The sequence below is a fragment of the Amyelois transitella genome, chromosome 24 (genome assembly GCF_032362555.1).
Source record: "Amyelois transitella isolate CPQ chromosome 24, ilAmyTran1.1, whole genome shotgun sequence".
NCBI lineage: Eukaryota > Metazoa > Arthropoda > Insecta > Lepidoptera > Pyralidae > Amyelois > Amyelois transitella.
In genome coordinates, this window is record NC_083527.1 from 3,651,931 (window position 1) to 3,674,174 (window position 22,244).

Below are 22,244 nucleotides of genomic sequence, written 5' to 3' on the forward strand. Positions count from 1 at the left end.
AGCTTCTCCAGTGATATTTAATGTAGTGTAATCTATTCGACAATAGAGGGGGCTAAGCGACTGCCATCTTAGATCCATAATCAACTCTGCTCTTGTATGTTACAATATACTGCATTTCAATAAATAATAAATTCAATCCAAATTAATGGCTTAGTCGACTGACGTCGAAAAACATTAGGTATATATCATAAGTATAAATAAAAAAAACAAACCGGCATCGCACGCAACTCCGAGATCGCTCGCACTCCGAATTTAAAACCATTACACCATCAGTAAAGCGATCTAGCCTTGATGTTATTTAGGAAAACGATTTTAGGCGAAAATATGGGAAAGTCGAATTTTCATGGACTCGGGACGTTTTTCCAGCGCTATAAACTTAGGTGCAGTTACATTTCGGGGTTCAACCCTTACATAGTATACATATTTATAGTATTTTCTTCAATTTTGTAGTGGGAAAGGATAAATTTAATAAAAGAGGTTGTTATTGAATAGTACACCATTATGTATTTCACAAAAATGTTTTTAAAACGACACTCTTATTGCATTAAAGAAAGAAAGGCAAATAGGTGAATAGTAAATGTCTCAATTTGTAATTACTATAATATTAAGTCATACAATATAATAATAAAGTCGAATTTATTAAAATTAAGTATCTTAAATGTTAAGAGCAAATTTTTTAACACACAAACACTACATTGAAAGGCCAAGCGGTGTTGCCACAATATTCTTAACTTATGCCCTAATTCATAATTATAACTATTTATTCTACACATTATTATATTATTAAGTACGAGATTACTTACGTATTAATCTTATGTAACACATTTACGACTCAATTATATCAAATTTATCGCAACTGAATTAAGTACTAACTGGCCGCATTGACATTCAAACAAGGAATTACTCGAATAAAATAAATATTAATATCAAATTATTTTCAAAATTTATAACTATAATTGACATAAAGCGGGACTTTCCATTTAACAAATAATACATTATAATCATTTATCATCTAATTTTAAGTTTTAAGATAGATATTTAAAAATACTTACACAATCTATAATTCTAAGATATATTGCTTCATAGATAATAATTTTTATTATTGATACAATTTGTGAAAACATTTTACTCAAATATAAAATTTCGAAATACTCGAGAGCTTGTCTCAATATTATGAATTATTTATTACTTTTTCATATTATATTCTTAACATCGTCGCATACATTAGGTATATTTTTTAGGTTGCAGAAAATTACTTAAACTATCTTTTTGAAATGTACGTACATATAAGAATTAATTTTTTATAGTATGTATATCAAGGTTATATTTGGTATTAACTTTCAGCAATTGATATTTACAAAGCATTATTCGCACTTAGGTTCATTCTAGCGTATGATTCTTTAGTTCCCACATCAGGAGACTCGTATCCTTATAAGATAACTAAGGGTTTAACCCAGATAACATAAAATTGCTGCATATAGAAATAGATTAACATAAAAACCCTAGTTTGATAAAACCCAGCAAAAAACAAAATATTTTCTTTTTCTTACAATAACCGAAATGGTAAATGAACATCCACCGACGTATTTATTAGGTGTAAAATAAGTGTTATTATATTCCTACATTATATACACATAAATAATATAAAGAGATCCTTACTGTTTAAACCAACGTTAATTTTTTACACTGTGCTTAAAAGAAATGCAATCAATTTGAGCAACTAAAATTATATGAAAGTCAGTTATTTCATTAAGAACAAGAACAAGAACAAGAAAAATGAACATAATGTAAATTAAGACACCCAAGAATAGCAGGCTTGAAATCCGAGAAATACAGAATGAGAAAAAAAATTGGTACTTACTTATTCTTTCACAAATAGCGTTAGAAAATAGTATCGATCTAAGTATGTCGAAGAAGTACTTCACCATTTTGTTTACGATTTTTCTAGTGATACAAATTAATGCTTATATTAATTCATTGCTAGGCTATCATGAGGTTTATTTTTATATCATATCAATGTTATATTGGGTAATAAACTTATTTCCTATCTTACCTACCGTCTAATTATTAATATTTTGGTATTAAATCTTATTTAAATCAATCAAAGAAATCGTAAAGAATTGACTAGATAATTTTGGGTTTGCAATAAAATGTTTTTGGCTGAACTGTAATATTAATTACCTATGTGAAAATTAAGTAAGTTTGGTGATACTGAGGATGAACGAAATGAAAATAGTAAACACGACTAGATGGAAAATGCATGTAATTAGATAGCTCTAAGATTTTTGGTTCGTGCTAAAACTGGCGCTCTAATGATTACGTAAACGCTAATTAAAGAATAAAATGTATGACAGTTACACTACTTACTAGCTAATGACAAAAATGTACTTTCGTAAACTGGCACTACAGAAAATTTCGTAGCTCTCAACCCACTTATAAGCATTTATATTACGCTAAGGCAGAATAGGACGGTTCGTACTTTAAACTTAAGGCAGCTAAAGGCACCTAGTTATTTCATATAAATATATCAGTAATTTACAAAACTTATTATAAATGGCGCTCTTTCGCGCGTAAAATAAATAATCTACTCGTTGACAGATGGCGTTGTAGAAGTATTTGCGCTCGCATTCGTTGACGTTGTTTGCAGTGATTTTAGTCCTCGCGGGGCTAGGATCAGTCTAGCCGGCGTCACGAGAACTAAAGCGTACTCTCATTTGTTTACTCCAAGGAATTTTGCCGCTTCGTCCGCTGAGGAAAGCAACTTATTGATGATGGTCTTGTCAGGGATACCCAAGAGTTTTCCGATCAAGTCGCTTCCATTTTCGCCGTCATTTTCGGCCTCCGATGAATACTTACGTGAAGTCATGTCTAGTTTGAGATTTTTGCCAAATGGCGCTGCTGGAGGAGAGTTGTTGTTGTTGACGTTGTTCGGAATCTCGTTGCCTGATCCGTCGTCATCGCGATAGTGATATCTGTAAAAGTATTACCGTTATGAGAATTTTGTTGTTTAGAAGTTTTAAAAGGTAAACTACCGCAAGACTCTTAATGTTAGGTCAAACTGTTACAATCTAGATTTCAACAATAAACTAAAAGGTAGATCTTGTCTTATGACTAAGCTGTTTGTTAAAGTATTATCTTAAAATACAATCGATGGGATGATTAAAAGATAGATTATATATAGAAAAAAAATACATACCCGTTGGTAAGGTTTTCTCCTTCAATAGGCGTGTTAGGTGGCGACGGTTCCTCATCATCAGTAGCGTCGTCTCTATGCTTCTTCCGATGCCGGAGCATGCTGTGTTTTAGGGTAAATCTTCTCCGGCAGAGATCACACGCGAACGGCCGTTCACCAGAATGAGTCCGCATGTGTCTGCGAAGATCTTCGGCTGACCAGAAGCGGCGGACGCAAAATGCGCACACAACCTAGGTAATGAGTAATATTTAGATTAGAAATAGTGATAGGTAGAAACAAAATCTCACTACGATATTGAAACGTCCTTTGTTTCCAGATACAGAAGATTAATCATGTTTATTGTACAAACATCCTGAGTAACTTGTGACATTATTATTTTTGGAATGAATTTAAAAGTATACTAAAGAAGACAAGATTAACTTCTTACCTTTCTATTGGCATGATCTGGAAATTTGCCCCTTTCGTCATCATCGGCACTTTCGCTCCGATCACTGGCCGCATCAAGTGCTCCTTTGCTGACCAGCTGCTCATATTCAGTCGCATGCGCTGATGCCAAATGTCCCAATGCTCCACTTCGATCGCCGAAAGATCCTTCACAAAGATGGCATTTAAAGACCAATCCATCTGCATTCTCATCATTCACTTCGGGATTCGGCGATCCCGGTTGCGAATCTCCCGTCCCATGGCGAGCTGACATGTGTTTCTTCAAGGTTTCCAATGAGGAAAAGGTGCTCGTTGGACACGAAGCGCATTTAAATGGTCGCTCTGGTACAGCTCTTGTATCGTTTACTGGTTGCGGCGGGGATACTGTTTCGGGTATGGGCTCAGCTAATATGGCTCTTGCAGAACCGCCATGTTTTCGTAAGAGATGACGGTCGCAATTTGACTTTGTGGTAAAGAGCAGAGGGCAGTGCGGGCATTTGAATGGTTTCTGGCCAGTGTGGGTGAGGACGTGGCGTCGAAGGGAAGAGGACCATGGGAATTTTCTGTGGCAATACGGGCACGATACTCGGTTGGGAGCTAAGCTGTATGCCGATTTCTTTTTTGGTGGTTGAGTTCCATTGTCGGCGTCGGATCTGAAATGAAATATGCTGGTAAGTTTTTTACTCAGTTATCCTATTATTATGCAAAGTATTGTTTTGAACATTCTGATATACTTTCTATTTGGCGTTAGGATAGATGAGGATAATAATGCAAGACGATAATTTATGATGAATGAACGTAAATGACGAGAATATTTTAGAAATAAAATTACTTACTTATTTTCATCGCTCCCAGAGTTATTGCCTTCACTAGTTGAAGCAACCAAACCCTCCTCATCTTCTTCTTCATCACTGCGAGCAGGTAGAACGGGAACAGGCAAAGAATCCGGAACTTGATTGGGTTCAATCTCAGCATCAGACTTTTCAGTGACTAGGGAAATAGGTTTGTTTATTAAATTTCCAGCAATTTTAACATCGAAGTCCTTATTAAGTTCTTGTTGACGGGTCGCCATTAAAATTTCGGCAGCAGCCCGATGTGCGGCGGAACGCTCATCTGGCTTGGAATCTGTATCAGGTTCTTCGTCAATAACTAAAGTATCGTCTTCATCTTCTTCATTATCTGCAACTTCATCAGAATCTCTGCGTATTGGCGACCGGTCAGGTTGCTGCAATGGGCGTTCAAGATGGCGGGCCAAAAGAGCGTATTTAACTCGATCAGCTAAAGTGTCGGTATTGGGATACGGAGGAGGAGCCCTTGGAGCGGGTCTTCTCACACTCCAATGCTGCGGATGCTGCTGTTTCACATGGCGTTCCATGTTTGATCGGAGAGTGAAACGTGCTGAGCATTGAGAACATGAGAATGGTCTTTCAGTTCGATATCTCCTCTGTTTTTGTTTGGGCATTAGCACCCCGTTTTTTATAACCATCTTAACGGAATCAGTTTGTGGTACAATGTTGTTACTGAGTGGTCTCGGAGATTCAGATTGTGGAGATGGAGACGGCGACCGAGCTAGAGGCAGTGGCTTTGGCTCTTCCTCTTCAGGTTCTTGTTTTGGCTGAACGTCTTGTTCATTGGCGACAAGTCTTCCACCTGACATGCTCAAACCTCGAATTATTTCTTTCTGTATACGTTGTTTTATTTCCACAAGTTCTTGGGAGTCAGTGGGACTTGGAAAAAAAGATGGTTGAAGAAAGTAAGGATTGATAGGAAATGACGGCGGCAAAGGTAGGCCGGGTAGTCCGGGTACTGTGCCTGCATACAACTGTGAAAGTTGAGTAGCATAATATGCAGGATCGATTTTAGGTAAGGTATTTTCAAGAATTCTTTGTTGAGCAAGTAATAGTCGGGTTTTCTCAAACGCCGAAGCGGCAAAAGTAGCTGGGTCAGGTTCAAAAGATGGTCTCGGTGGGGCCTTAGGTTCATCGTTATCGACGTCTCTTTTTTTCTTACTGAGATCAAGAACATCGCAACTATCATTGGTGCTAAGATCAACTGGAACATCTTCCTCGTAAGTGTCAGAATCATTCATTTTATAGGAAGATAGGTCTGCTGGCCTGAATTCAGGAATCTGAGTTAATTGGCCGATGCCTTTAACTTTTATTCTAGGCATGGGTTGTTCACTTTCCCTTGGGGTTGTGGTGGGATCTTGCAACGGTTTAGCCAATAATGCTGAAACAGGGTGTCTATCGGTAATGAAGGTGGGTGTAAAATGGGTGACGGGTGTATCACGACCTGTATTTTCATTACGCCTTTCTATTTCTGGGGTGTGGAAAGCGAGAGATCTTTTAACCTCATCACGAGCAAGTTTTGAGTTTACTTCATCATTATTAGGATCTTCTGAAGGATGATAGATTATTGAGCGTTTGACATCTTCCCTAGTAACTTTAGCATGACGATTTCGTAAATGCCTTTCACAGTTAGCCTTGGTTGTAAATGCGTAATTACAAACTGCACACTCATATGGACGATCTCCGTTATGTGTTCGCATATGACGCACTAAAGCTGCTTTGTCTAAAGATGCATGTGGACACATGTTACATTGGTATGGGCCTGGCCCAGTCCCACTGAGGTGAACTCTATTATGTCCTTTCAGGGCTCTAAGATTTGGAAATTTGGCGGGACATAATCGACAGGGAAATTCGCCACGCAGTTTCATGCGTCTGAATTCTGCGGCAAAATTGTCCTGTGTTTCTTCTTGCTCCCGTTCTTTGGCTATAGTATCAGGTGGCGTCAACACAGCACTTTCAAGGCCTACTCTCGTGCCAGTTAATCTCTCCAAAAGACTTCCTGCTGATGTCACGTTCAAAATCGATTGTATATCAGCTAGATCTCTGGCAGCATCTATGTGTCTGATTCCATTTGTTAGGTGCCCATCATCAAACTTTGGGGTAAATCTATCCATCGGAGGTGTTAATGTGCCAGGTATTCCAAATGAACGGTTTCTGAGGTCTAATTTAGCAAAGAAGTCTTCCCTTCTATCTCGCTCTGGACTTTGAATCCGTGTTGCGCTTGCGCATGTTTTCCTGTGTATGTCTAAAGCTTGACCGCAGGGAAAATCTCGGGAGCAGAGATCGCACCTGAATCGCTGTTCAGTGATTGATATGTGGGGATTGCGCTCGCAAACTCCTCGGGCTATTTCAGGGAACTTTTTGCTTGAAAAGTCAACAAAAGTAAGATCGTCGAAGCCTGTTCTTGAATCGTCAGCATGAACAGTAAATCTATGGACGTCAAAAGCGTTTGCGGAATCAAACCGCTGCATGCATTTGGGGCATTCAAATCTGGTGATTCTCTTGTCTAGGGGTAGAGGAGAGGGGGAGGTAGATGCTGCCCTCTTGCGGGATCTTCTCAAGTCTTGTTCTTCGCTTCTATCTGAGCGGTTATCACTGTCTATACTAGTCGTCCTTGTCGCTCTTACATCTTGTTTCTCCACCATGCTGTCCATTTCATCCGCGTCTATTTTTGCTTGGGTGATGACCTCCTCTGTTTTGATTTCTGTAACAACGAAAGTACACATTTAGATACAATGGATTAAATATTGTGTGTTTGAATAACGCAGGGCGCTTTCATTTTCCTATTCCAAGAAAAGTCGACAATAGATGAGTCAGTGGTTTCGTTTGTACGAGTGGCTGGACTGACGCTAATAGTAATAGATACTATAAATATATGTCATGCATTGTGGTACTTCCGATAATCAGCTAATAGATTCGAATTGAAATTGTTGACAGCAAAATATATCTACATAGAAAATTCAAATCATTAAGATTGGTTCTGCTATTCAATACGAGATGGCGTTACATGCGATTTTCTTTTTTACTACAACCGTTTTGTACTAGAAATGTTTTGTACGATAAAAATAAAAAAATAAATTTCTTTTACATAAAACCTTTTGCAGCTCTGTTGTTCTTTACGTAGTAACTTGCATATAAAAACAACCTGTTATTCATTCGTTCTATATTCAATACTTCTTTTAGCCCTTGTTGTCTGGTGGAACAGTGCTATGCAATGATTCACTTTTATAAATCAGAGTAAAGTAAACCTTAATTGATAGGGTTTAAGGTCGTCTCTCTACCGGCTCTTTGACAGGTTTCTAGGGTATGAAAATCAATAATGGTGACATAACATTACATTTTACTGATCGGTAAAAACTACAAGCAGTAGTGTCTGGTAGCGATTAAAACATATAGATATTATCACGTCCTTATCCCTTACGAGTAGACAGAGCCAACAATCTTGAAAAGACTTAAAGCCCAACGTTCAGCTGAAATGATGAAATTTAGATTTAAATAGCGACAGGTTGCTAGTCTGTCGCTTAAAAGAAGAATCCCAAGTTCATTGATTTACCTACTATTACAGGCACGAGAAGAGAAGCAGCCGGTACACACTATGTCATTTCATCGCTAACATAAACTAAACTATCAGTCAATGGTAAAAGCTAAAACTATTTTAGATTAAATTTAAATTAAGCTAAAACTATATTAAATAAGTTTAGAATTGTGTCAAAACGTCATTCCTATATTACCTTCTTATTTGCCATTGAAATTTGTCGTTTTTGCGTAATTCAAGACGGCGGACGTAGCTATCAATGTAAGCATTGAAAACAAATACTATGTCAAATATGCATTTTTCCTCCAATTAACACACGATCATTCATAAGTGATAATTTTAAGGTGTTGTGAAAAGATATGGTAATGTTTTAGAACCCTTCTTAATCTGTGATTTATATATGTATCTATGTATGTTCAGAAATATTATGATTCTTACCTTACTAGCGGCCCGCCCCGGCTTCGCACGCGTATTTTTGAAGACCTTCCTTAGACAACCCTCTTTCCAAAATCAACTCAACAAAATCCGTTCATAATTTTCAGAGATTAGCGCGTACATACAGACACAGAAAATAGGGGGACCTTACTTAATAATATGTAGTAATAGTGATTTAAATTACTTTAAGCCTTGAAATTCTCACAGTAAATAAACATGTCCATTCATTTCTTATGAATTAAAATCTTTAGTCACGAGAGGTCAGCGGGTTAGGGATAGGTTTTACAATTTGTTCCTTTATGTGTCCCGAAATTAACCCTACAATGGGCAGGTCAAGCCAAAGGGGTTATTTAAGATGCGCGTCCCTTTTCATTATTGACTTAAGGGTCAGTTGTCCAATATAAAGGGTTAAACAAGCTTTATACATAGGTATTATGGGCATTTTACGAAGAGTACCTATAATATTATTTGATTACAAGAAATACTCGTATTTATGAAATGAAGATGATGATGATGACAAACCTTCCTACTTGTAATAAGTTATAACCTAAATGCGAAAGTTTGTAAGGATATATTTTGTGTGTGTCCGTAACTCTTGCACACAAAAACTACTGATTTTCATAAAACTTAGCCTTAATATACCTATGTATATATAGCGTAGGCATTTGAATAACAAAATAAGTTAAAATTGATAGGTATTTCAATTTACAGCTAGCGGTATCCTAAAAAGGTTTTGCAGGATCGTTGACGAAGCGCAAGAAAATATAAGTATTTTCTTCACTCACTTTCATCATCTTCGGATTATCGTCAGAGATACACAAAAGACTTAAGTCTACTCAACTGCAAATCCTCATTAGGTACAATTTTCCACAAAATAAAACTAAAAAGTAAAAAAAAAAAAGATTATTTTAAGATGTTCTGCCCGACAGGTCATTATTACAGGCCTATTATAGGTATGTTCTTTTTTAACTGTTTGCATTGAATACGTTCGTGAAACTGCTTGAAATGATGAAATTTCGGATTAAAAGTAAGTAGGTATTATTGGAATTGTTCTGGAACGAAGTTATCCAAAACGCCAATTCAGCATTACCATTGTTTAGAAATTGCGCGAGGAATTCATTAATTTTTTACTTATAATTTTACTTTTAATCCTGGAATTTATGTTTCATTTTCAGCGAATTATTTTTGACCAGTGTTAAAGTGTCTTTTTTTTCTCTTTGCGGCCATGAATAATGTTTTAGTGTTAAAAGCTTTTTGGCCATAGGTAGTAAAATCACTCAATATGTTTAAGCCATCCTACTTACATATTGCAAATAAATATTCCAAAATGCCCAAGGTTAAACATGAAAATGATTAAAATATCTTATTATCTATACCTAAAACGCAATAAAATTGTATTATGCAAGCAACATATCATAAGTTAAATCGCCAATCAGAGTTCATTCAAGTTCAATTACGGAGAAAACATATGACATACATACACACGCCGTGACTTCCTCCTTCCCGCTTATACGGAATTTAAATCGACTATCCCGTACGTCTTACTTATTGAAAAAAAAATGAGCTCTATGGTCCAAGCCATACGGCAGTGACCGAATAGTGTGTAACGGACAAAGCGTTATTATATATGGCTGGGATGTCGCCTGCTTTCCTATACACTCCAATGGGCTCCAACGGTACTGAATTACACCTTCAAGCCTTCATTTAAGGTGTCGCCGTACACCATTACACGGTATAGTGATCACTGGAGCGATGATCAGGGGAAATTGAACCTTGCAACGCATAGAGAAAGCCGCGAAAACTGATCACAAGACAATTGAATGGTGGACTGGCTAGAAATTGATAAGTGATTCGTATTTCAAAACTGTCATTGGATGTTTGGTTAAGAGAAATTTAAATTTCGAAAAACATTGACCACGGTCGTGAGAGGAAATGAGAATAAAAAAAACACCTAAAAAATAATTGCAAGTACCCAACTCTTTTTTATTTTTCTAATTCATGAGTTATACACGACACTTTTGATCTGATGAAAAGTAAGTAGGTAAGTTTACTTAATTTCTAACCTAACCATGGAAAATGTACCATGCTTATTTTTTTTTATTTATCTTAATTTAAACCAACAAAAATGATTCTAATAGTATAACTTCTTCAGAATATACAATGGTATTCCTGTGATGCGATGCAGCAGCCATCTTGAAAATCCTCATTAATTCGAGTCAGGAGGCACCTTCCGCGCCGATTTAACGGTCCTTGTATGATGTTATGATCACTGCGACCATGGAAAGGGGACGGCTGTTGTCATGAGGGGCCAGCGGTTTGTTTTTAAATTTGATTCTATTTTCTTCAGATCAATATTTACGTAGGTACTGATTCAAGAGGTAAGGTTAACTTGTATGTTTGTAGGTATATCTCTTTGTTTTTAACGTAATAACTCGAAAAACTAACCTTCAGAAGTAATGCAAAAACATTTTTTTATAATCATTAACTATTTGTGAAAATTTCTTAAACGTCTCGACGTCTTCATCAAACTCATAATGTGACAATTTCCTTCCAAATAATGTTGCAGGTTTCAAATAACATACGGCAATGAATCAACAAAATACTTAATTAGTACAATATTTATTTGAATAAAGTATAATCCATTACATGTTACGTATGTTTAACAAAACAAATAACTAAGCATATCCATTTGTGGTCTAATAATATATGAATGAAATTTGTTTACTGAGCATTTGTCCTCGTACGATTCAAAGTTTCAATGTCCATTTTACGATATTATGCGATTACGGTTAAATGTGCAAAGATTCATAATGTCAATGCAAAGTTATGATTTATAATTTGATGTGGTAGGACCTATTAATAAAAAAGATTAAATAACTAATAATACATTTTAAAGATGCATTAATTGTAACAAGTATTTATAACTTCATTGAAACTTAAACAAAATTTAACTCATGGAAGAAGGAAGAAAAAGTAAATTTTGATACCTAATACCTACAAAGGTTTAATAATCCCATATCTCCGTTTAAGATTAAAACATTTAAATTCAGAATTTAACATTCTCTGCTTGAATTCGTCTCGGTCAAATCAGCCCTTCTTTCCAGTCGATCGATCGCTTTCTCCGAACGGAAAAGTCGTCCTAATTAGGCGCCCGCGCACTAAAGGTGGGGAGAGATTAACTGAATGGTAATGAAGGACATAGGGTTACCACATTTTTTTGTATTTATTTTACTTAACATATTATACATACTTACATAAATAAAATCACGACAGAGTTAACAGTCTTGAAAAGTTCGGTGCTAATCGTTTGAAAAAAGGTATGTGCTAATTTTATTAAATATTGATAAATTCTGTACCGGAGTAAAACTTGAAATGTTTTGAATGAAAAATAAATATTAGGGTAAACGGGAACTTCGCATTACCTATTTGAATAATACAGGAAGCAACGGAAGTTTTGTAAGTAAAATAGAAATTTATATTTCCCAGTAGGGACTCAACATTTAATATGAACAACAATTATTTATTTATGTATTTTGTTTATTTATTATAGTTTTAAACGTGTTTATCATAATTATAAGTTGGTATACATATGTATATACGTAGTTACACAAATAAGTATAATTATTTTTATTAACTTTGACTCCACTTTACAGTGGATAATGCTTCCAATATTATGTCCGCCTATTGTTCTATACAATTGTATTTTGTATGATAGTTTAAATAAAAATAACGTATCAGCCCTACAGGGCCCAAGATGCCAGTGGAGCCGTGTGCGTGCGCAGCCTTACAACGACACATTCCACCTTCAGATTTCAACTGTATCTTGAACTTTTAATTTGATTATTTTGAATTGATTTAGAATGAATGTCTTTTTAAATAATTTATTATGATATAGGTACTTATTGTGAAATATTTTATTGTATTTTTCATATTATTTGTAGCCTCGTTGTTAGGTATAGAGATTTAATAGCAGGTGTCAGTCTTCTTTCCACTCTTTTCGGTAAGATGGATTACGACATAAATAAATTTAGTTGAGACTATGTGCCAATTAAAATACATTTACAAACGACTCTGATTATAAAAAGTGTTATGATTGATAGTTGCGGTGGATTTACAGAAAATTAAGTATTTATTTGTTCAATTATAAGTAGTCCAGTTAAAACCGTATTATATTTCAAGAAAAACTAAATTCAGAAAATCAGAGACCCACATCCAATTTATCGATTGTCATATAAAAATTAACTCATATGATTTCAGTAAAAGGAAAAGATTATTACCTACGTCAATAGTCAGTGACGTGTTAATTACTCATCAGTGTTGCTTGTTTTGCTCAATCATGGGAGAGTCCGGAACATACGAAAGGTTTTATCTCGAGATAAAATCCCGTTAACTCGTGCCATGGACATACTAAACTGTTGATAAGTGAAAATGGTGTATTAGGCACATAATAATACCTTGACGGATTTACAGTATATTTTTTGTTTGTTTAACTATATTAGAATGATTAATTATAAAAAAAATATTGAATTATTAATCACGGCTTAAAATATTGAAATAAAAGGAGTGCGTTCGTAACACAGAGTAGAAGATAATATCTTTTAACATAATTTTCAGATAAGGTGTCCAAAAACTATGAGACGAAAATCGGGATACCATATTATTTAATTACAAAGAAGTTAAATTTATACACTAACCAATTCGGTAAAGAAGTGATGCAAGAAAGAACAAACCGTCATATGGTTTTCTGAGAATAGCTTACACTTATCATTTTCCTTTTAAGATGACCCGTATGAGGCGTGCGCCGGAAATACAGTACCGAACTATCTAAGCGATTGTTAATCATTGTTTCCTGATTGATGCATTCGCAGTGACGAAACAAGTAAAATATGAATAGTTCTACTAATAAAATGATAAGTCGATAACATATGAATTTTATTTTTTTAATAATCTATCAAGTATTCAAAGTATAAAAGTGTGCCTTCGCAAATGATTTTAATAATGTTTTTTTATTAAATATTTTTTCTTAAAATTCTAAAACTAGCGCTAAATCTATATTTCTATATATAAATAATTATCAATATGACACAGACTCAAAATATGTTCCAACAGTTAGATGTTCTTGTTGTAACGACCTTAAGATGCTGTTGACACAAGTGTACCATGCACAAAAGGATGTGGGTTTCCTTACTCTCTCGAGATACAGGCTTCTCGGCTGAGCAAACCAAATTCCGGCCATAATGATACTCTTTAATGAGTACTTGTTTAGTTTGGATTAAAGAATATTTCAATGCTTGTTTGGTACCCAAAGATTTTACGACATGATGTCATCGTTATTTGTTGAACTTGTTGATATAAAAATTCTAGTACATAATAAAAAAAATACCCAAAATAAACAAAAAATCTTATTTAATTACATACCTTTTTGAATATCACAACACTATAAAATACCCACAATCACTAGGAGACTTCTTCACTAAATAGAACTACTCTTTATAATTCATAATAGTTAACTAATTGTACCTCAGCTAATCATAGCACCATTCATGTTATTAACGCCAGAGACATTAGAAGAGATACTATCTTTTGATGATAATTAATCATTTAATTAAGTCTTGAGTAATGCAAAGATTTCAATACAGCAATCATAATATGATAAAAGTTATTATGTACTTATATATCTCTGAAGATTTATACAATATCTTTTCTGCCCTTAGTCACGTAGACAATTTCTTAACATTGTATAGCTATTGCTAAAATCGAGTAATATTATCGATAAGAACTAACGGGATTTGTTGGTTGCATCAGGTTGAGCTTGGCTAAATACCAAATTCAAATCTCACTATTAATAGATACCTATCGCTAAAATACCTGTTATCGTTATCTTCCTACGAATATACGTACATACATGCAATATTTTGGCAGGTGTACTGACATCCATCTCAATGGAAAATGTTCATTTTATTGCACGGGAGAAGAACATTTTGCTAAAATTTACGATTTATCACGGTCTGTGGCCTTATATGGTCTCGCCCGCTATTTTAAAAACACAAAGATAAATAAAAAGTATTTGTAAGAGGAATTCTGAAGTTGTCAAGGCTTTCCTCGACTATTTAACATATGTTACTATAATGAAAAATTCAAGCGATATGTCGCAATTGTACCGGATGGGTAGTCGTAAACATTATCAGTAAGTAAAACGCAATAGATTGCGAGGTAGCTCGTATAAATGCTTTGGCGTCGAGTGCGGCTCGTGCGAACCATTAGGGCTCCGGTGACGGCTGCCTCGGGTTGCGAGATGCGCAATCTTCGCTAATGAAAACGTATCGGATTGACATCCTGTAGATCACACTTGCAAATCTGTGCACTGAATAAGTACTTCGATCCTTATTTAAATGGATAATGATCTGGGCGAATACCAAATAATGTCGAATAGAAATTAGAGTTTAAATTTATACGATTATATAATAAATAAACGCAGAAGTAATAAATCCCGTAAGATTATCCTAATTCATACGTAATAGAAGTACATAATGCCCACATGAAATGCGTCATGTATGCGTCAATCAATATACGACCTATTTAGCCGGTTGTAAGCTCAATTCATTTATTTACAGTTAACTTGTACGACCACGCCTCTTTGACTTATCTTTGTTCAATGCTGATAAACTAAAACATATTTATAGAAACAAAAGTCCCTTTGATTAGTCACTCCTCAGGCCATTCTAAAGCGATATGTAAGCAATCAATGCAAATTAAACATTCTGTAGAGGCCGATTAGGTTTTCTTTTCCGTGGATTTATTGCTATATAATCTTTTTTTTAAAGTTTATTAATAACTAGAATACGCTAAGATTTTCTTCTAGAAAATCATATTATTAAAAGTAACGATAAAAATACAAAAGCATCTTTAGTTTGCTGTTTTTTTTTAAACGACAGTGTCTTTTATTTTACATGTAGTAAATTCTGTAAACATTTAAACTAACTTGTTGTATAACTAACGTCTTAAAATAGTAAATGGTCATAGTTGACAAGATTACTTACGTTGCGAAGAGGGTGGCTCGGCCGCAGGAGGTGCGGGGGCGGCAGCGGCTCCCTGCATGGCCCGCGACGGTCGGCCGCGCTTGCGCCTATAACAATATCATAGATTAAATATTTTTGTTCTTTTTATCCATCTTCTTTATTTGAAAATAAGACAACAAAAAAAAAATGCAATAAAAAATGGAGTTGAACTTATGTTGTGGTCACCCTATTATCAATATATATTCTTTGTAGAAAAGTAATTATTTATAGCAGAGATTTATGCTATTAAAATCATTAATTAAAATTTCCCTCTAAAAATTGAAAAAAGAAACTCTTAAATCCAAGATAATATTTTATTGGTATGATGACAATACCATCGGTAGTATGAAATTAAATTGAAAATTTATCTGGAATCTTCATGGAAAAATAATATTATTATGATAAAAAAACAGTGAGTCAGTTTATCAGCTAATGATTTCCTCTCAATCATTAATCATCGATCGACTATGACTTGTTTTATCTTTTATCTATGTAATTCACAATTTTTTATAATTATAAATGCTCGTATTTTACAGAATTTTTTTTTCTAATGTTTAATAACCACTACTTTTACAATATCTAAGATGCTAATGAAACGTTGAATAGACGTATTTGAAGAGTCGTAGATACGCATTATTTTAGCAGACACGTCGCGAGTCAGTCAAATATTTGTCGCCGTATGGTCACCCTAGGCACCATATGTGCTTGCCGCCTATTATATCGCAAACAATAAGTGCTAATAACCTGTACGCTTAGTATGCGCTCAGTTCAGACAGGTATAATGTTATATACAATATATAACATGTTTTATATGTTCCGTTGAGCTATTTAGAACTCTGCAGTGATATAACTTAGATATTGGAGGAACTTAATTACTTTAATTAACACCTACTTAATGTCTCAGCTTGACCCGAAGGTTGAATGTTGGATAATGCATTTAGCAACATTATTTGTACAATAAAGTAAATAAACAAGTTAAAAATTTATAGATTTGTTGCGGACCTACTCGTGTATAATATGAAGCTAGTATTTTATATGTTGAGCTATAAGATAACTACGGTCCATAAGAAAGAAGTTAAATATGTAATGGATCATCATGGAGATTAGAAAAATGTAATAATTTCTTACCTCTTCGAGTACGCAACTGTGACAGTATACATTCGGTAAACTTGCTCCAAACCTTCTTGTGAATGAATATTCCTTAATCTGGCAAACGTCTTAAAATAATACAACGAGGAAGTTTTGTAAATGATGCAACATTCCAACTGAGATCGTTAAACAATTGAAGTCAATTTTGAAAGTAAACTAGTTTTTAGAAAATCATCTGACAAATATGTTGCTAACGATTTTATTACGAAACGAGAGTAATTTGCGACAATCTCATTATCCCGAATTCCTGGATATTTCTCGTTAATGATAAATCGAAATGTAATTATAATTTTCTTTGTAATCGGTGTAATATTAACAAGGCTTGGCGGTGTCGCAATTCACGTTGGGCGAGTTTGCATTGGACGCGTTTGTATGAGCGAGTTTGCAAGGGCGAGTTAGTAGGTGTAGCATTTTTGTAGATTTTGTAATCTTTTCTGGAGCTCATTGAATGAATTTCCAATTTCCAATATCCACAACATAGACACTTTTTAGATGAATGGAGGAAGCTCCACTTGACTCCACGGACAAGAGTTATCTCTTAAGAAACACACCATTGTAGATAAAAAACTTATGTTCCATAACATTTTAAATACTATGATTATTAATGGCATTTTAACAACTGTAATAAATAATGGTGCCAATGAAAATAATAAGTAAGTTAAGAATGAAAGAACTCAAGAGACAAGAGAGAATTGTTGCTTTTTTTGGGTTTGTGCATACTTACCTAACAGTAGAAAATTTAAAGAAGATGATGGTGACTTAGGTTTGTGTTCAGTTTTTCATTCTAGTATCTTCCTTTAGCGATAATTATTTAAATTATATAATTGTATTTTAAAAAAATCGTAGTTATCACATTTAATTCTAAGATTCGCGAAAGAAAATGCTTATGGTTCGATTTCTGTCTAGAAATATTGCTTCCTATTTTTCGGATATTATCAATGTAGAATTTATACTTCTACAATTTGATTGTTTGTCTTTAGACCCCTATCTCAAAAAGTGGGCTAGCAACAAGCCACTATTAGAATCTCAATTCTATCATTAATTCATACAGCTGAACGTGGCCCTTAAGTCGTTTCGAGACTGTCAGTTCTGTCTCCCTCGTAAGGCATAAAGTCGTAATTATATGTGTGTATATAAGTTTTTACACAAAGCTACAGCAGTCTTTTGTTGATTAAATAAATTGATATTGTCATAAATAGTTCGCCACGCCTCTTTACCTCCGCGCTTTTAAACTCGGCTAGTTTGCACTATTGCGAATGAGGCTTGTCGGCACCTTTTGTAATTTGTACTTATCTAATATTTTCCTGATAAGTGACCGTCTTCGGAAAGTAATATGAGAGATTTATTGTTTTATTTCCTTTCTCATGGTGTTATCAGGACACGGCGCAAACTTTGTATCTTGCAATCTTCTATTTGACCGACCGTCGTGTAATTTTATACGCTTACACTTGTAATTGTTAATCTTGTATATTATTTTCGATTTAATAATATTTTCAATTCAATATTTAGTAAAATCTATCATGGAAATATTATTTTAGTGACTTTTGGCACTGTGCCCGTAAGTGATAAAGACGTGGTTATAGGTATGCATGTATGCGCCTGTATATTAATAACAAAACTTAAAACCTTTAACTCTCTGATTGCTAATACACCTAACTTAAGTGTAGACGTGTCCTAATCTTCTAACCTTACCTGCGGTGATTTTTTCTGCTTGTTCAAGTTAGCATTGATAGATGGCGTTAGTAGGTAGGTAAGAATTTAATTTAATATTAAACGGTTTTTAAAATAATTATACTCGTGTCATTTCTCACATGAAGGAAATTTCATACTAACGTTATTTTCGTTATATTCATAAGCCATCGATGTCTTTAAAAAAATTTTTGTTAATATTTTTGTTAAATGCAATAAAATTATTGTTTGTATAGGTAGGTACTTATTTAACTTTAAGTATCTAAACTTACACTAAATAAATGTATATAATAATGTTTTATCTACTGGTGATGTATTTAGGTGTATAGATTTCTCGTATAAGTATTTATGTAATTGCTTTAATTAATCAGCTTATCAAAACTAGGATATCACTTTTATCGGCGTATAAGAACAAGGTGAACGGATGACAAAGGTAATCTTAGAAAAAATAACATGTTTTTCAAATGTCTTTCATCAGACAGGATTAAATAAATTACACTGAAGTGAAACAGTTCATGCAGTCCTTATTAAGCACGTGTATTCATTGGAATCTTTTTATTATTTTCTAACGGTAGAAATAAAAAAAAAACATCAAAAATCCTCATCATTGTCTTAGTACTTGTTCTAGTTACGCCTTATAGAAAACAAAATCAGTATCATAAACATACGAATTTATCTTATAACAGATACATTTGTTATAAGCTTTTTGATGCAGACAGATTTATACAACCTTTTTTGTTACCTTTGTACAATAATTTTAAGGTATTCTACGTCATGTTCCTGAAAAAATATGTTTAAGGCATTTTACAATTTAATGCTAGGTCACACATTTATTTCTGTTTAGTGCAAGTAACTTAAAAAACCAAAATAACATTAAAAATATATTTTGTAATGCCTTATTTCAGCTGCACTTAGAAAATACTACTTACTAGCACTTGTTTAAAATGTTATTCCACCTGCTGAAAATCATATTGCCGTTAATAATGATGTTTTATCAGTTATGCTCACATAATAGAGTTGGAATCGTGTCGCTCGTTTGTTGAAATGTTGCACTTATCAGTCAATCCGTGACAACATCGCCATAACATCTTATATTGAGAGGTAGTCTTGACGCAATCTCGTTTAACAATATGCAGGATTTTTTTTAACGCGGCGACATGTTGATGTTATAGCGAAGAATAATATATTTTGTATGTGCCATCTGCTAGTTAGCTTCTGCTGTTAGGTAATTAATCAAGGAAAGGCTTCCAAACTTGGTATTCTTTATTAAGCCACGAGCTAGCAAGCTGTTCCAGTTATTTTCAACGTTCAAATCAGGCCCATGGTTTTAAGATTAATTGAGATATATTAAAAGATTACAGATATCCTATTCCCATAACTACAAAATTTAAATAATAGGCTACATTATTATCAAGATTTACAAGGCGGATGTTATATAATCAAGGTGTCGCTATGTAGATAAATCTTTCCTAATTCATAAGATACCTGTGACAATTTCATGATCATTTCATATAAAAGATTCTAACTGTTTTATAACAGTAGGTATTGATAAAAACATTTAAGGTAATAGGGAGATACTGTTTTTCTCAAGTATAATACTTAGATTCTGTTTTTCTCAAGTATATAATCTTGCACTCGATGTGGCCGACATATCAGTTTCAACTCAAGATGTGATCGAGATTTTATCTTTGTTTATCGTTGTGTGATGTGATTATTTTCATTTTCTTGATAAAACGTAGGTAGATATAAATTAATAATGTTTTAGTAATTAGTTTTCTTCGCATTTTAAAATTTCCTTTTTGATATATATATTTCAATCTGAATTCGTTTACAAACAGTAAAATTTATTTTACTTAATAGTTTTTAAAAATTATAAATCTGCCACATTTTTTTAAGAATATATAGGTAGGTACTTAGGTATTAAGAATATATGCACAGTACTTATTAAGATCTTTTGAATCTATTAATATTTATTATTGTATTTCATAACTTGTCCGCATGAGTGATTTTTAATGTTTTAAGCTGTAAAAGTGAATCTTATAAGATTGACCGACTGCTTATTCTGTTTAAATACATTATATTAGGTTAACTAGAGCGTGCTTAATTATGGCACTCGCAATGCTGTAAATTGTTTATGTTTCTTCATAATTTATAAGTACCTACTTGAATGCTTAACAATTGTTAAATAAGACGAAGATGACAACTTATTATACTTATATTTAAATAGGCATGAATAACAAATCGTATTTAATAGATTCTAATTGGAATTTAGGCAGTAAGTATTTTTTTTTTCTTATTTTTATTTTCTTTATTTGGATAGTTAAAAATGTATGTGGTTATTTATCTGTATAGGTAAGTAATTAAACTTAAAAACTTTATTGTATCAATTTAAAATATACAAAATGTGATGTCGATTGTAGGCGTTTTGCTACTTAGGTAGGTATCTAGGCATTTAACTTCAGTCATAATGAATTGTTAATACACCTGTTCCTTAGTAGGTGTAATCAATAATTATTTTAATTCAAAATAAAGTGAAATTTTATGAGTTACAATTATAGGTTACCTACCAAGATAAATATAAGTACCTTCCTACTTACCTAATAATGCCAAGTTAATTTTGATTTACTTTTTATATTCTTTTTTTAATAATAAAATAGGTAGGTAAGTAGTTTAATTACATGATAAGGGTATTTTTTTTACTGTTAGATAGACATATCTTTTGAAAAGCCTTGATGGACATAAAAATACACTTGATTTGGTAACGCGGGTAAGTAGGTATAGTTTGTTAAGTACGTACTTATTAAAATATAACTACTTACCTAATTAAAATGTATGCGAAATTCATAGAGGAAATCATAATTGTGGTTATTTTATAAATTTAATTAATAATTTTTCAATGGATACGCAATTTAGTTCCTTGACTGTTTTTTTCTGTTTATGAAAATGTTTTAAAGATTACTAAAAATAAATATGAAGAAAAAATATGTTACTTATTTGTGTTATAAATTAATTAAATAATTACAAAACTTAACTTTGAGGTCAAAAATTCAATTTCCTTTTTTACTATTATGCCACATTTAAACAATTAAAAGTTACTAACTTATTAAAAAAATATTTATTTATTTTGCTATATGAATTTAATGCTATGATTATTTTTTGGTAATTAAATAAATGTATAAAAATACTACATAATAAATAATTATTTATTATCTAGTGTCTCTGTTACTTTCTAAATTTAGATTATGATAGCAAATCTGATTTTAAGAATAACATTCTTAAAATTATAACTGTTTTTGGTTTTTGTTATTATAAAATATTGCATTATTTATATCAACAAAAACAGAAGGTAGGTAGGTACCTACAGGTCAAATAATAAGTAGAATATCTTGGCGTCGCCTACTAGACGACTTGCGGGCCGAAACATCTCCGGCCATTGGCTTCTGTCACAAAAGGATTAATTTTGCACCGTAATCTAATCGAAATTATACTTACCCAATCGTGAATAATTTATGCGCTATCAGCTGTCGTGCGAAATAATTGAAAAATGTCCAGAATCACAACGGGCACCCAGTCTCTCACTTGTCACGTAATAAAAAAAATTTGAGCACAGAGTAACAGTCTTAACACTAAAATTAAGGCACTATTTAATTAAACTAAGATAATATTCGCGCCGCATCCGAAATGCGGGGCGAGCGCGACAACCTCTCGCTTTGAGATTTGGTCTCGTTGTGATGAGAGCAGAGCAGAGCACGCACTGTCGCCTGCTCTCGGGGGAGCAAGATATGGCCGCCATTGGTCGACGGCTGGGTGCGCGGATAGAATGAGAGCGCGCGTCTTCAGTATACTCGTGCGAGGGAGATGTCTATAGAGAGTCGTTTCGCCTGCGTGATACAGATTGTCCAGCTCAAGGTGTA

General features: G+C 33.6%; 1 protein-coding gene across 1 annotated transcript; it reads right to left on the reverse strand.

Moving 5' to 3' along the window:
* Positions 1–487: 487 nt before the first annotated feature.
* On the reverse strand, positions 488–22,244 carry LOC106135949 (RE1-silencing transcription factor). Its single transcript, XM_060951158.1, has 6 exons — positions 21,823–22,244; positions 15,475–15,560; positions 4,453–7,168; positions 3,621–4,269; positions 3,197–3,423; positions 488–2,972 (listed from the first exon to the last, which is right to left on the reverse strand). The coding sequence occupies exons 2-6, from the start codon at positions 15,530–15,532 to the stop codon at positions 2,711–2,713; spliced, it is 3,912 nt and encodes a 1,303-aa protein (XP_060807141.1). The 5' UTR covers positions 15,533–15,560; positions 21,823–22,244; the 3' UTR covers positions 488–2,710.

Bases quoted from the DNA above. Each gene is read 5' to 3' on its own strand.
- LOC106135949 (XM_060951158.1), bottom strand. From the start codon at position 15,532: ATGCAGGGAGCCGCTGCCGCCCCCGCACCTCCTGCGGCCGAGCCACCC. The intron at 3,424-3,620 runs GTAAGAAGTTAA...CTCATTACCTAG, and splicing joins CAGATCATGCCAATAGAAAG to GTTGTGTGCGCATTTTGCGT. The intron at 2,973-3,196 runs GTATGTATTTTT...ATACTTTTACAG, and splicing joins GGAGAAAACCTTACCAACGG to ATATCACTATCGCGATGACG.